The sequence below is a fragment of the Panicum hallii genome, chromosome 5, assembly GCF_002211085.1.
Source record: "Panicum hallii strain FIL2 chromosome 5, PHallii_v3.1, whole genome shotgun sequence".
Taxonomy (NCBI): Eukaryota; Viridiplantae; Streptophyta; class Magnoliopsida; order Poales; family Poaceae; genus Panicum; species Panicum hallii.
The window spans coordinates 12784111-12799558 of NC_038046.1; the positions used below are offsets into that span (position 1 = coordinate 12784111).

A 15448-nucleotide genomic window follows, 5' to 3' on the forward strand; every position below is an offset into this window, starting at 1 on the left:
ACTCCAGTCTACCACTCTTTGTCGCAATAATGTGCCCAATGTGGACATCCCGGTCCCAAATTCGGATCCTACAAATTTTGGTTGTCAACAACCTTAAACATATATGAAAAGTAAACTAGAAATCGTAGAACAATAGTTCCCTTCCCTCAAGAACAAAAAACAAAACAAAACATCGCTGGATTGCTGTTGTAGTTCAAAAAATAAAAATGTGAATATGGACAGTTAGTGCACACTAGTTATTTTTTTTTCGTATCAACATTCAAAGAATATATATTTCCGTAAAAGAATGGTACATTGCACATTTCCTGATTACAATCAGTCCTAGGATCGCATGAGGCATTCTACTTCCACCACATGTAGGTTTAGTATACAGAGGGAAGCCGAAGAAGAAATGAGAAAGATGAACCTGCCAATTAAATTCAAGGGGAGGAGGAGAACGTAACAAGCAGACACCAAAATTACAGCACAAGATGGAAACATACAACAGAGATGTACAGGGTTGCATTACAGTATGCACAGAACCTCAGTTTTTCTGTAAGAATGAACATTTCGCTAGCTTGCTTCAACTGAAAGGATCTCAAGCTCTGCCCACCAAAGTGGAGACAACCGAGGCGTTGCTGCCTCTGGTGAAATTGATAGTACTTCACGCAATCTAGTGGTGACCTCTCTCATAGTTGGTCTCTTCTTCGGATCACTTTGGATACAGTCCTGAACCAACTCACATATGATTTCTAGATCCTTTTCTTTGTGATCCTTCAAGTTAGGATCAAGCAAACAAGACATGCTCCGGTTGTCCCTAATGCACTCCAAAGCCTGTGAGAGAAGAGTGAAATTTTATGTTACTTGAAGATGCCTTATGTGGTATTTTCCAGATTTAAGTGACGTAATTATAATTGTCGTCATTACCAAGTTCGCAAGTGAGCCCTTTTGTTCAGAATATGAAGGCTTTCCTGAGATGATTTCCAGCATGAGTAGACCGAAACTGTACACATTCCCAGCCATATCAGCTGCTACTGGCTCATGGTGATCAACAAAGTCATCATCCTTGGGAATATTTCCTCTGGAATATACTTCATGCCACACGCTCAAGTCTGCTATCTATCGAAAGAATTAAGGACCCTATGTAAGCAGCTTGAAAATTATTCTTCTAATTTATGCAGTAGGTAAGTGTGCATTTAAATTATATTTTTAACCAAATATTGACATTTGAACTCCAGATCAAAGGTATAAAACTAATTTGTAAAAAGTCCTGAAAGTGGTTTCACAGTAATGAAATTTTCAGTGGACGATGTTTCTTCCCTACATATCATCCAATCTGGACAGAGCAAGTTACAGAAATGCTGGTGGAAATCTCCAGTCTCCAGGTATTCGAAGAAATAAAATCTGCAACATTTATAGACACGTTTGTACCTTTGCAGCTCCATCCTCAGATAGCAATATGGCACTTGACTTTATGTCTGGGTGTGTTATAGGGGGGTTGAGCTCATGCATGTGTTGAGTGCAGTATGCTACTCCCATAATGATCCTCATCCTACCATTCCAATCAATAGGATCAAATCCCTCAACTGCAAAAGGCAAAGAAAACATTGCAATTAGACCACAAAGACCAGAGGTAGACATTCAAAAAAATGGATTTCATTAACAAGTCTTACCATGGAGGTGTTCGTAGAGTGTTCCATTGGGCACATATTCTATTACCATCATCCTCATGAAAGGCTCTTCCTCTTCACAGTATCCAAGCAGGTTGATAAAGTTCTTATGATTAAGTCGCGAGAGTGAGTCTATCTATGTGTTCACAAATAAAGAAAAAGGAGGTTAAAACAAGTTTGTTTCAGGCCAACTACCAAAATTACAAATTTATACGTATGGAGTTACTCCTCTAATGGCATAATATTGCATTACCTTTTTTCTGAATCTCCCTTCAGAATGTTTTGACCAATCTTTGCTAGAGGTAATCATGGTTGATACTACAGCTATCTCAACGCCACTTGATAAGGTTCCCTTATAGACGGTGTATTGTGGATAGCTTGCCACAATGTTACTGAAGTCCTCACAGGCACCTTCAAGCTCAGAGCGCTGCAACTTGGGTACTCCTAAAGTACAAGTGGGAAAAATTACCAAAAATGAGACAGGCAGTTCATATAGATAATTTCGACACTCTTTCAACATAAATCAATTTGTTCCTCAGATAAATCTCAATAGCATATTAATTAATGCAAGATACTATTTCACTTTATGCAAACTGCTGCCCCATAGCGGTGACACAATTGCATTTACTTTCATTGAACATAACATCCAAAGATGAAAAGGAGATGCAACTACAATGCTTTCGCCTTCTCCTCACACCAGACAAATTAGTTGAAACAAAATTGAGCGAGATAACAAATAAAACCATTACCTGTCACAAATGCCTTTTGGAGCTGACCACTGAGTCCTGTCTTCCATGGACCTATTGTTGTCCCTGACTTGGTGCGGCATAGCAAAAGCATACATGTGATGACGATAAGCAAAATTGCAACCAATGGAAGCACAATGATAACCCATTTTATGGATCTTCCTTTTGGAACTTCTTCTGTTGCAGTATTGGGGACTGTCGGTGGACTATCTGGGGGATTTACAGCTGGTGCAGGTGCACTGTTGGGACTAAATGCTGAAAACGAGCCAGTTCCAGTGGAAGGAACAGGAACAGCAGCTGGAACAGGAGCATTTGCAGAAGAAGGTGCAGCAAGATTGCTGTCCTGAAGTAATCTGCGCTCGCTAAAATGTGCAGCTGGATTTCTTGCTGCATATTGTGAAGGAAGTTGAGCTGGGAAAAGCAAGTAAGCATATCATTTGTGGAATAGCTTATGCATCTAGGAAATAGATTTGAACTTAGTAACAGTCATATTACCAGAAAGATTGCTGGTGTCCTTTTTGTTCTCCTCTGATGAAGAACCAGATTCGAACCTACAATGGTCCAAATTCAAAAACTGCTACCATCAGGATGTGCAAACAACTTATCATTTTTTTCTACGAAATAAGAGGAAAAAACTGATGATAACTTCGAGGGAATTTACAAAGATAATTTTCTTACCCATTCTCAGCTCCTTGATTCATATTACCCCTCCCAATATAATCATAGATATCAAAATCATTTTCCTGATCAAAGTTTCCATAGGAATTTTGGATCAGAGGCCATCGAAAGCTGTTGTTGAAAAGCAACCTGCAGAAGTGGTAAAATATCATGACATCTTGCTGCTGATAAAAATTTTCACGAAATTTGATCAGTCAGAAAACGTACAGATGCTTAAGTGATTGCATTTCTGCTATCTCCTGTGGAACTTCCCCGCTCAAGTTGTTGCTGCTTAAATCCAGTATCTCCAACATTGCAAGAGCACTCAATTCCTTAGGTATCGGTCCACTGAAAAAGTTATTGGAGAGTACACTGCAAGCGGATAGCAGGTTGTCAAACCAGTCATGGGTGCAGCAACTAGCAACTAGTCAAATACTGCATTATCAAATTGCCAAAATAATGTTTTCCACCAAATAACAATTTATATTCTTGTGAAAGCGATAATCTATGACTATAATTTTTTCTTGAATGTGCAGGAGAACTGCGCATCATTGCACTATAGAAGGAATAAAAGTTCTGCATAAGCTTAAAAGAACATAGGGGTCAAATGGTTATACTTACAGAGCCCTCAGATGGCTAAGAGTTCCTAGCTCTGGACCAAGGGTGCCTCTTAACGATAGACCCTTCAGATTCCTGGGAAAAGACAGTTCACGGTGAGTAGGGCCAGCTTATCGATCCCAAATATATTTAAAAACCATCTGCATCAGTAAAAAAATGTAATGTTTCATCTTATTTGGCAGTGTACAAAAAGTCCTCCAGGAATAAACAAAGACTTCCAGCGTAAAAATCATCATCCTGAATAACAAGAATTCACAGGTAAAAAGAAAATGTGTGATTCCGAGAATCACTAATAAGCAATATTTTAAATAGCGGGTTATAGTGGTGCTACAGCGGTGCTATAGCGGTTTCGTGAGCTGCCGCTAGAACACTACAGTAGAAAATAGCGCGCTATAGCAGGCAATAACAGGCTATAGCGGCGCTAATAGCGGTTTGAGGACCCTGCTGCTAAATTCTAGCAGCCCGCTATTTAAAACATTGCTGATAAGACAGTTCAGCTGAAACATCAATGATAAGTAGTGGCTAAGATGGTTTCTGAAAACTACTGAGTACAAAAGTATGATGGTTCCTGAAATCTAATATAGGCAGAGTACAGTATTTTGCCTATGATAATCCTTTTGAGAGAATTGAGTGGACTAATATAAACCAGCCTCCCTTTTGAATCTCCAAAGTTATGTAACTTAGAGTTAATGATCCCACTTTAGTAGCAAAACACTCACACACCACAGAAATAAAAATGCCAACGGGAATGGCAATCAATCATATAACATTAGCTGTAGCCACCTGTCCATGTTGGCTGAGTCAAGAAACCACTCTAATAAACCAAATAACAAGCTTGTTCAGAGGCTTCAATTGAAAATTAATTGGGAATTATCAATTATATAGGGGAGTCTGCACAATGTATTCATGGAAGGTGGTAGATCAATAATTTAAACAAAAGACGAAAAAGGCATAATCTGCTAAAGATTTCTTTTATCTGTACTCCTAAAAAAGTAATAAACAATTTAAAGCAATTGGCAAGTTCAAGGGCATACTACACCGAATTTTAATTACTAGACTCCTAATGCTCTAGAGTATTTGGAATTTGCTATTAAGCCACCATCATAGAACAGCTTTCTTTCTTTTATGCCTTTCTGAATTATGAAGTGGAGGGACGCTCATGTTGGGATAAATTCCGCAGAAGAACTGATACACCGATTTTTCATGCATTCTAAAGTCAAACCATGATAACTGCAAGGCAGAAAAGTCTAACGATGGGAAGCACATGCACCAATGCAAGGCTGATTTAACAATAGAACATTGCTAATACACTCTTTGGACGGTGAAACATACACGGTGCGTTGGGTAGTGCTTGCTGCGGCTGCAGCTGCATCCACAGCAAGCAAAGCAGCATAAACTTGTTACTGTCGCGTTGCTTGCTGCAGCTGCAGCCGCAGTCAGATGGAAGACCCGTTAAACAAGGGAACGAAACGTTCATTGTTGGGAACACTGACGATTCATGATGAGACGGTGAAATGGAACTTCAAACCACTGCACATTCAGAAGAAGAGGGGAGAGCATCCAACTCACAGCATCACAACCCTGCCATCAACGCAGCGGACGCCGTCCCAGCTGCAGGGATCGCCGTTGCGCGGGCTCCAACCTGCCATAGCGCCGTGTGGATCCTCCTCCACCCTTGACTGGAACTTGAGCAGCGCTGCCCCTGCATACGCCACATGAAACGGATACCAAGTCAGCGCAAAAGCTCAACCACCGAAACCAAGCAACTGGGGCGAGCCCGCCGGTACCTTCAAAGTTGATAGCCGAGCAGCCATCCACGGCAAGATGAAGTGCCAGCGCGACGAACACCATCCACGACGAAATGAAGCCATCCATCCCGCACACTATTTTCTCCGCAGCGCGCGACGATCGAGACGACGGCAAGGCGTTGTCACATGATCCTCTTCACGAGCCTCTTGAACAGCCTGGAATGCATGGTCAGGAGCGGGGGGAAGCCATTGCGCCTGACGCTGCGACGATGCGAGCTCCTCCCTGTCGCGGCAGCCCTCCCTGTCACGGCAGCCTCACATCCGCTGCGCGCCTGCGTGTGAGAGAAAACAGACAGGAGCAGCTCAGAGGCGCCACAAAAAGGTCGACGGGGAGCAGAAGAAACTTGCAATCACCATAAAGCAAACAAACAGCTTTAGCGCCTTATTTCTTTTTGCCTGCCGATTTTGCTTACACCTCACGCGATTCGAATCGAGAAACTGAAAAGAGGATTCGAGGACAGAGAGAGGGGTGCTTACACGGCGGCGGGTGGGGGGACGGAGAAGAGAGAGAGAGAAACAGAAGAGAGGACGAGAGGGAGGAGGGAAACAGCGGTCGCCCGTTGTTGGAGGAACGGGTAAGTAGTTGGAGAAGAAACCAAGAACGGCAGGCACGACACGACGGAGAAGACGACGACGAACAAAAAAGAAACACTTTGAAAGAAGATTTCGCGGCGCATCCCCTTGGTTGCAATCGTGTCTGAAATCGCGTTGTTTAAAAGCGACAGACGCGAAACGAATTCTTCCCCCGCCACCTGTAGGACGAATTCCACGCCAGGATTCGAGAGGCGGACTTTAAAAAATTGGATAAGATACGAGGGCGGGTCGTTGTCAAGGGTGGAACCGGGCAACCACTCTGTCTGCAGCCCGCGAGCGCACTAGTCACCGCCGGCGACGGATTCGACGGCCCCCCATTTGAAAATTCCTTCGTGCTCATCATCACATATGGCAATAAAATATGGCCCGCACCGCATTGACATTGTTCAGCCCCCTCCGGTGCCAATCGCGGCCGGACATCTCAGTCTCAGCGACGTCGCCAAATGCTGCGCTTGAAGGGGAAAGAGAAATTTCTGAGGAAGGGAATGGAAGGGAAGGGAATAGTTAAACCAGGTCAAGAATCTCAAACTGGTTGCAGCTACTTCGGAAACGAAAAAAAAACTTGGCAAAACAGAACTAAAATTTCTGAGACGAGCCGACGGAATCGATCAAACTCGCGGAGATGGCCCTTACCCGTGGTTCGGCGCCGCGGCCTCGCGGCTGGCGGCTGTCTCCCTTCCGTCGCGCGGGGGAGCGCCTCACCGGCGCGCGATCCGTCGGGGGCAATGGCGGCGGCGGCGGCCGGCGGCGAGCGGAGGCGGGGAACGCGCGCGCGCCCGCGCCTGGTTGGCTTGGGTTGGAAGAGACGTGCGGTGGGGCCCGCGCGGGGGCAGGTGGGGACGCGGAAACGAGGGGAATTTCTAGTGATTTTTTTCCACCGAGCTAATTGACGATGCCCTTCGAGCTGTGGGCCCGCTTAGCTGTCTGCCCGTATCGCTGCTTTTTTCCCCGAAAAATTTCAGTTTATTCCCGTCGTTCTTCTGTTGGGAGAGAAGGAAAGGAAGTCCCGCCGCACGTCGTGTTGCCGCCAACCGTCGTGCCCGCCAGTCTTGAGGGCCAGTTCGCGCGTAATTGCATCAGCGCTCTCTCTCTCTCTCTCTCCCCCCCCCCTCCCCCTCTCTCCCTCTCTCTCTCTCTCTCTCAATGCAGTAAAACAGATTTTGCAGATTTAACGAACACGCTTGTCGGTACATACCCCTAGTAGTGTGTCCAGCCCGAGGGACACGAGGTTATCGTAACCTCGCACTAAGCCTTTGAACGACAGGACGTACGGCCTAGGCCTGACAACAGGGCGTACCGTCCAGGCCTGACAATTGGGGGCACGGTCTCCGGACCTCCCCCCACGCTCTAGCAGGTCCGACGCCTCTACGTGCTAGCGAGGACAAGGTGCTCAGAAACGGCTACCGCGGGCCCGGACCACCGCGGGGGGGTCTTGGACCCCTACGTGTGGAAGCCAGATCCCCAGGAGGCCTGAGCGCCTGGGCCAGCCAGGGGGGCCCGGACCTCCCTCCCACTGGGGAGGAGGTCCGGTGCCGCTATGTGCCTCTGGGGAAGCGGCCGCTAAACCAACACCGCCACGTGTCTAATGGCAGCCAGCCTTCTACGAGAAGTTAGCCCAACTACCGTATTAAATGTGGGTGGTTGGGGAGCGCGTGCCCGGGACAGGGCATGGGCTGCCCTCTGACACGTTGGGTAGGTATGCTGATACCACGGTAAGCCCGCCAGTTACCGAGGCGGTGCGTCACATCACCGCACCGCGTGCGTGGGCGAGGGGCCTGTATTCGCGTCACAGCGCCGCGCGCGTGAGCGAAGGGTTACTATGACCTGCTGCAGGAAGGTCACGGCGTGCGCTGCTACAGTGCGCAAAGGCTACAGCACGGCAGGTCAATATAGCCCATTCGCCTATCAGCGGGAACTGATCCTACAGTGACAGCACCGTCTCCCACTACGCATGTCAATGGCAGCAGACCCTGTGCTAGCGAGACGGCACATGACCATACCCTGGTGGAGGATACGCACGGAGGTCGCAGAGGAAGATTTCCGAATCTATGGAATTTAAGGCTCCAATATGTACGTTATTTAATATATCGCCGGATCCACCTGTCGGGACCCCGCTTAGTGTACGCGCTCCCCTTGAGCCTATAAAAGGGAGAGCGTACACGTTAGAACACAAGCTCTCTCAAGTGCTCTCTCAAATTCCACAAGTTCACACACACGAGGAAGTTGACACTCACGCAGAGTCAGTTGTTCCTCACCAAAACAAGCAATACATCTCACGGTAGACATAGGGTTTTACGCTCCGGCGGCCTGAACCACTCTAAACCCTTGTGTGTTTTCCGTGTTCATATGCCTCTAGATCAAGCATTTCTTGATTACCCCCAAACTCATCCTAAACTAGAATTAGGCGGGTGCATTCCGCCACCCGGCTGGAGAAATCCTCCGACAACGTTAATATTTGGGCTATCGACAATTAGATCTAGCTGCTAGTCTGGGCTATGTATCATCCTTATATTTTTTTAGTCCAGTTGTAATGAAAGTTTTATGAAAAGTTTTATGGTATTAAATTCTATGCATCATTAATTTTGTTGATATAGCATGAGAGAGAATGAGAGAGTTTCATAAAATGAGAGAGAAGTTTCATTCCGATAACACTCAGCCGGCACAGTTATCTAGTTCTTAGTTTTGATAATTGTGCCATGAAACTTTAAACTGGGATTGACCTTACAACAGCTGATCTTGACCTGGTCGAGATGATATGGAATTTCGTCGAGACGGAAGGTCCCTAGAGATTAATGGATTTAGACTTGTTCTCATGTAGTAATGTGCCAACAGACAGAGTGGTTTACATAGGCTGCAAATCCAATGTGCCACTGACACATGGGAAACTCCCATAGACCGGTGCACCGGCAACTACAACCGACTACACGCATCCAGGCTCCGATGGCATCCGCCAAACTGACCCCGAAATTTCCACCCATGTAGCCTTCATCCTCGTGCTCTACTGACGCCAAAGCTGACATTGTCACAATCCTCCTATGACCATCAGTTCAATGAGGAGATTTAACTAACCAAGCTGACGGCGTGCGCGGTGATGGGAGGATGAGGCAGACGCGTCACCCGGAATGACAGCCAACGACGTTGTCTGAATGTTAACCAACAAACCAACCAGCTCTACTGTTTGTGCTCCCAAGTGCCAAGTCAGCCTTTGCATTCTAACACGAGCCACATTTCTTACAACAAGCATATGTAGTACTAGAATGGAGGAATCGTGGTAGTTATGAATGATGTAAAGCCATCGACATCTGTTGGTCAGAAGGCGCCTTTTCTACAACGGTGGCACCAGAAAGGAACGCTGTACAGCTACTCTGAATTTTTTGGTACAAGCTAATGTTATCAGAGGAGCTCCTCGAGCTAACGAAGTTGCTGAGCTCATGGGCTAACTTGGTGACATGCTCCTCCTTCAAGCGGTCCGCATTCCGGTTCAGTAGATTCAGCCACGACATGGAGGACGTGTTCTGTATCTTGCCCTCCTGGAACCGGCTGACGCAGGAGATCGCCGCCATCGTGTCGCCCTGCACCAGTTTCAGGCAAAATCTTTCCATTATGACAGGGGCGGGCGGGGCACGGTTGTGATGGCACAGGTAGCGCCATAGATCATCCAACAGCTGTTCCTGGATAGTGATGGACAACTTGGGTGAGCTATGAATTGATTACTGAAGCAGCTACACATGAAAAACAATGTGCTGGTTCATGCAAGCGATAGCTGCTAATGTATGTACCTTCCCATTCCTATAAGCGTCGAGTACCATACGCAAGTGCCTTCGCTCATCGAAATGGTACCCTTTTGATAACATCCCATGAAACGTGTACTCAAAGTCATCCCACCTTTGTGCTGCAGCACAGGCCTCCATGAAAGTATTGAAAGTAAACTTGTCAGCAGTTGCGGTTTGGCTCGAATCCGCTTTGCTCCTTATCCTGCCGTTCAGAATATCCTGGAGTAGATCCTTCGCGTCTTCAAGCATTCCATGCTCCAGAAAAGACTTCAGCATGATGTTACAAGTCACAGTATTTGGTGAACAGTAGCTGCACATCTCGCTGAATATGTATTTAGCATTTTCCATGCTGCCATTGTCTATGCAAGTTTGAATGAGTCCTGTGTAGGTAACAACCAGTGGTTTGTTGGCAACCTTGCATATCTTCTCAACCTGCAGTGTGGTTGTCATCAGACAGAAGTTAGTGAGACAAAAACAAGCAGTCTGAAGGCATGGACTGATAACAGAATGATGGCTCTGGGGTTCATAGACAAACAAGTCGTAGTTGTGCAGTGGCCTGAAAAATAGTTATCTGTCAGCTCTTATGAGTTATTATGACCAGGAGCTCAGATATTATCTTTCCTGTGCTGCATGACTTGTTTACTTAAGAGTTCTATTCAATAGGATTTGCAACTTTTCTCAAATCAAAAGACCTGCAATGAAAATTGGAGGATCAGAATAGGCTCAGAGCCTAATTCCAGCCTTATGTTGTGCATATATAAGGTAACAGTTCAGAAAATGTGCCTACTGTAACGACCTAGCCCAGGAAAACGGCTCGGACCCACTCTGCACATTGAGTGAACCACACCTACACTACAACCTGTTTACGCTTTCGTCCTCGCTTCGCGTAAAAGGGTTAACCCAAGGTTGCAATGCTTCCTAGAGCTAGCTATTTAAGTTGGTCTTCCTCACTTTAGGCTAGCAAGGTGGGACTAAATCCCACACACACTTGCTACCATGGTGGAGTGAGCTACCACCAACTTACCCTTACAGAACAACTGCCCAGGACCCGCTCTCTTGGCCACGTCCGTACGTTCAGTGCCAGCGCACGTGCCATACCGTGTCCACACAGAGCCCACGCATAATGCGCACGATGCCCGCACATCTGACCCGCACACACCCGTGAAACCGCGAGAGTTGCTTTGATACCACCTGTAACGACCTAGCCCAGGAAAATGGCTCTGATCCACTCTGCACACTGAGTGAACCACACCTATACGGCAACATGTTTACGCTTTCGTCCTCGCTTCGCGTAAAACGATTAACCCAAGGTTGCAATGCTTCCTAGAGCTAGCTATTTAAGTTGGTCTTCCTCACTTTAGGCTATCAAGGTGGGACTAAATCCCACACATACTTGCTACCATGGTGGAGTGAGCTACTCCATGGCCACATTTGGCCCATAGGCCTCACACCTACTACAACAGTAAGTACGGTTTCTGTAATCTTGCTCATGCATCTATAAACAGAGTCTTTCTTTGAGTAGGCAGAGATGACTTGGAACACTATATTTTCTGTTCGCTGAAACTCTATCCATTGCAGAAAATACTGTGTTATATATTTACAAGGAATGATTTAAGTCAACACAACATAGCTCATTGATTCTAAACCTAGTATGCAGCTTAATTAGTTATTCTTCAGTATGCCCAATGCAGAATGACCACAGCACAATTTAATTTCGGTGTCAACAAAAGCTATTGACATATGAATTGCATACTAACTACATTTCATAAAGCACAAACCTGGAGAAGTGCTTCTTTGCACCGCCCTACACTGCAAAGGCACCGAGCAAGGTCATAATACAGACTAGCTGAACCAACAATTCCACGACTTTCCATATCCTTCACAGCCATTACTGCTTCATCGATCTTTCGTTCTCTCCAAAGTGCATTTACAAGAACTACAAACAGCAACAGGTCTGAGATGTCAATTATACATTGTAACATAATCAAGTTAAAGTTGTAGGAAGAACCTTTATAGTTGAGAGCACCAGGTATTGACGATTTCTCCACCTTCTTGAAGAACTCATACACCAAATTGTACTTTCCACAGACAAGCATTACCTGCAGTACATGAGAGTTAAAATAGACTGAAAAGGGATTATGCTGCATAAAGAACAGAGCCAAAAATACATAAAAAAGATATGCTACTGTGGAAATCAGACAAGACAAGTGCAGAAGAAATAACATAAATCAATGGATTTCAACAAGAACAAACTGCTTAATTATCTTCAGAAAATAATGAAAGATTTGCAGAAGCATCGGTCAGGACCAGCATAACTGGGTTTCCCGAATGGGTCTCTAGCTGACTTGGTCACATGTCTCTAGTAGCACTCCTCAGGTCTTGGGTTTGACTCCCGTGGGAGCGAATTTCAGGCTGAGGTTAAAAAAATCCCCCTCGCTGGCGTGGCCAGGGTTCGGGGGGTTTTCTCGACCGGGAAGCCGGTTGCTTCCTCTTAATGAAAAACGGTTGGGGCTGTCATACCCCACCCGGTCAAGTTTTTATAACTGGGTTTCAGACGGAGAGCACAAGAACTGAGTGTCACATAATCACATGTAACATCAAGATTAACATACCTCCATAACAAGACCATATGTTGTATTTGTTGGACGAATATTTTTCTCTTTCAACTGTTGCAGTACCCAAAATGCCCCTTCCCATTGCTTTTGTTGCACACAAGCATTCAAAACCTGCAAAGGGATAGAACTAGTTAATGTACCACCAAAGATCAAATGACCAATAGATCTAAAGATGTTGTTTCCTGGTTTAGTAAATCCTCTTGCACATAAAATTTTCTAAAATGTTACTCACCGCATTGTATACAATGAGGTCCGGTTCCAAGCGAGGATCCCAATTCTGAAGAGGGTCCAATTTGAACTTCTTCCTAGGAGGAGAACACATGCAATCAATCACATCAAATAGCTCTTTCAGAAGACCAGCTTGCCCAAGAGTAACAGCGATACAATGATAAGCTGCCATGTCAGGATAAGATGACAATTGCTTCTGCAAATGATATCTGAATAAGGTCAGATTAGGTCTAGATAACCATAAGGCAAAGATGAGAACTAGTTATACCTGCATGGTGTAAAATACATTTAATGCCTCGATTGGTCTCTTTGCCTTTCCTAGAACATCAAGAACTGTTGTGTAAATATACCTACATCAGATAGATAACATTATAAATGTCACATGCATTCCGTATGCTAAAATTATATCTACTTGATGCAAATTCTTTAAGGCCATATGAAGGTACTCAAGAGAACTTAAATAAACTACTTTAACCTTGCATTCATAAGGTTTGACGTCACATTAGTAACAGTAGCTAGAATGCACAGCATCTAAGAAGAGGGTAGCATATATGAGCGACCAATTACTTTACCTGCTCTTGTAGGACTTGAACCTTTCGCGTGACTGAAGCCATTCAACAACTTGCAAAACGCGTTTCCAATTTCCGTATCGACCCAACATTTGAACAATCCTTAGGATGGAGTGATCAGAAAATTTGATTTGTGCATCATGAATCATTTTGGAGAATTTCCACTCTGGAGTGTTCACATCTGTAGCATTGAGCCTTCGAAAAATAAATAACCATAAGGATTGCTAGAAGCTCAGTAAGTTCATAGGTGCTATTTATAAAAAGAAAAAAAGATGTTTGTTCATCATTTGAATGGGAAATAAATTTCCAAGCCAATCAGCATGATCATATATTTAATATGAATGCTGGTAGTAAGTGGTCAAATTGGTAAATACAAGAAAGTAAAGAATTGCAAAGAAAGTAAAAAAAAATCAAAACTGGAGATTGGAAAGAAAGTGATGCTCATGGTAAAGGTTACATATGAACCACTGTGAAGGTCCAACTTTTCCAGATTAGAGAAGAGTAATATGTTCAACTTAACCCACATAACTCAAACATTTCAACAAACCAAGTATTTGGAAGACTTACCGACTAGCTAACTTCTGGATTCTCTCTTCCATTTCCATTCGAAGAATCCGTGGCCTATCCCTGACATCAGTGAATACCTCAAAAGTCTTGAAAGCAGCTCTATCATCAAAGTATGTAGCTTCAGCATCCCTCCTAACAAACTTCCCCATATTAACATTTGCTCCTCTCTGCATTTGAATTTTTCTAGGTTTATAGCTCTTCAAACTATCACTTGAATGGCTATCATTCTCAGGCACTGGCTGCACATTCCCATATCTTTTGCTTACAATAGGTTTCTTGTCAATCTCTCCAAATCTACGCACTACAAGGTTTCTCCTTGAACTCTCTACTCTTTGTTGTTGTCTTTGAACTTTACTATTGGCATTGACCTCAGTATTAGAAGATGTACTCTCTCCAGGATATTTAAAGTCAAGACTACTACTCGTGCTAGTAAAGTCTCCTTTTCCCATTTGAAACTTGGTATTCTTTGATGAAATCCTGTTATTCAGAAGGGCAGAAGTCCGATGTTGAGTATATGATACCTGCCCTTCTAAATCTCTCCCTGTAACTGACTGAGTTTGCCTGTTCCTCACTGACTGGTGATCAAACATACTACTGCTAGCATCTTTAGCCTTCGCATGTGATGAGAACTGCCCATTGCCTCCATTTCCTCTTGTGTCACCACGAATTCTTCTTCTTTGCACATATTCTTCAACTTCTCCTTGGCCACGGGGGCTATTTTCTACATCACCAGTTGCTCTCCTCTCCACCAATCCATTAACATCCTTTCGATTCTCATCAGTCGCCAATTTCACTCCTCTACCTCTGTCACTCCCCCTGTCCCTCCGAGGCCCCTGATTCCTTTCAAATGGTTTATTCCTTGCATCACTAGACCTCCCATCCCCTCGTCTGTCACCATCGCCCGTGAACCTTCTCCTCGAGCTCCGGCCATCTGAATCACTACCATGTAAATTCTTGCTCCTGTCCAACTTCACCGACTCCATGATCTTCACATAGTCGGTGAAGGTTGGGCTGAACGTCAGCTCCTTCTCGATGTGCCGCAGGTCTGACGACCCAGCACCGGCCTCGCCACCAGCCACAGCACCGTCAGTCCTTGAATCAAGGACCCGGCCTCTCTTCCTCGCCAAACCCCAGCGCAGTGGCAACACCGAGACGCTCCTCCCGGGAACCAAGAAACCGCGACCCTGGCTCGAATTAGGCTGCGGAGTGGGGAGGAGAGCCCCGCAGCCACCCATGTTGAGCATCCCCATGCTCGCATTCGGCGGCGGCGCCATTCCCCACGGGCGGAGCTGAACCCACTAGTGCATTGCTTTTTGCGGAAAAGATTCCTGCCGATAAACTTAGCAGGCGAGAACGATCATGAAGAAACCTGAGGCTCGAGCAATCTGAGGAAGCGCTTGTACCTGCCCCTGCACGCGGCCTGGTTCCGGCGTTATCTCCTCCCGCCTTGCGGCCTCGCCTGCTTGCGCTTGGAACCTGGAAGTAGACTGCAATTGAGGATTAGATTTTTTCTTTTTGAGAGGAATTGAGGATTAGATTGACGAAGGATATTTACGTATGGGCCATTGGGCCGGTTGGGCCGAAGAAGGTAGAAGCATAAACTTTTGACGGGTTTACGACCGTT

The 15448-nt window shown here is 45.3% G+C and overlaps 2 protein-coding genes across 4 annotated transcripts; both read right to left on the reverse strand.

The window, feature by feature from the left end:
* Positions 1 to 251: 251 nt before the first annotated feature.
* Positions 252 to 6234, reverse strand: LOC112895507 (protein MALE DISCOVERER 1-like). The gene is made up of 13 exons (XM_025963458.1): positions 5956 to 6234; positions 5458 to 5750; positions 5240 to 5372; positions 3674 to 3745; positions 3281 to 3424; positions 3074 to 3202; positions 2891 to 2946; positions 2399 to 2806; positions 1903 to 2093; positions 1653 to 1785; positions 1411 to 1565; positions 907 to 1098; positions 252 to 813 (listed from the first exon to the last, which is right to left on the reverse strand). Exons 2-13 carry the CDS (start codon positions 5543 to 5545, stop codon positions 553 to 555), a joined length of 1962 nt encoding a protein of 653 aa, XP_025819243.1. The 5' UTR covers positions 5546 to 5750; positions 5956 to 6234; the 3' UTR covers positions 252 to 552.
* Positions 6235 to 9249: 3015 nt separating this feature from the next.
* LOC112893279 (pentatricopeptide repeat-containing protein At1g30610, chloroplastic) lies at positions 9250 to 15327 on the reverse strand. 3 transcript variants are annotated; one of them, XM_025960516.1, is made up of 10 exons: positions 15228 to 15323; positions 13825 to 15152; positions 13261 to 13452; positions 12957 to 13038; positions 12693 to 12884; positions 12458 to 12571; positions 11854 to 11944; positions 11624 to 11781; positions 9852 to 10277; positions 9250 to 9743 (listed from the first exon to the last, which is right to left on the reverse strand). In XM_025960516.1, exons 2-10 carry the CDS (start codon positions 15096 to 15098, stop codon positions 9348 to 9350), a joined length of 2925 nt encoding a protein of 974 aa, XP_025816301.1. In that variant the 5' UTR covers positions 15099 to 15152; positions 15228 to 15323; the 3' UTR covers positions 9250 to 9347. The 3 variants fall into 3 exon arrangements, with proteins under 3 accessions (XP_025816301.1, XP_025816300.1, XP_025816299.1); XM_025960515.1 differs by having other exon boundaries at positions 13825 to 15163; positions 15228 to 15312; XM_025960514.1 differs by having other exon boundaries at positions 13825 to 15327.
* Between the last annotated feature and the right edge of the window lie 121 nt (positions 15328 to 15448).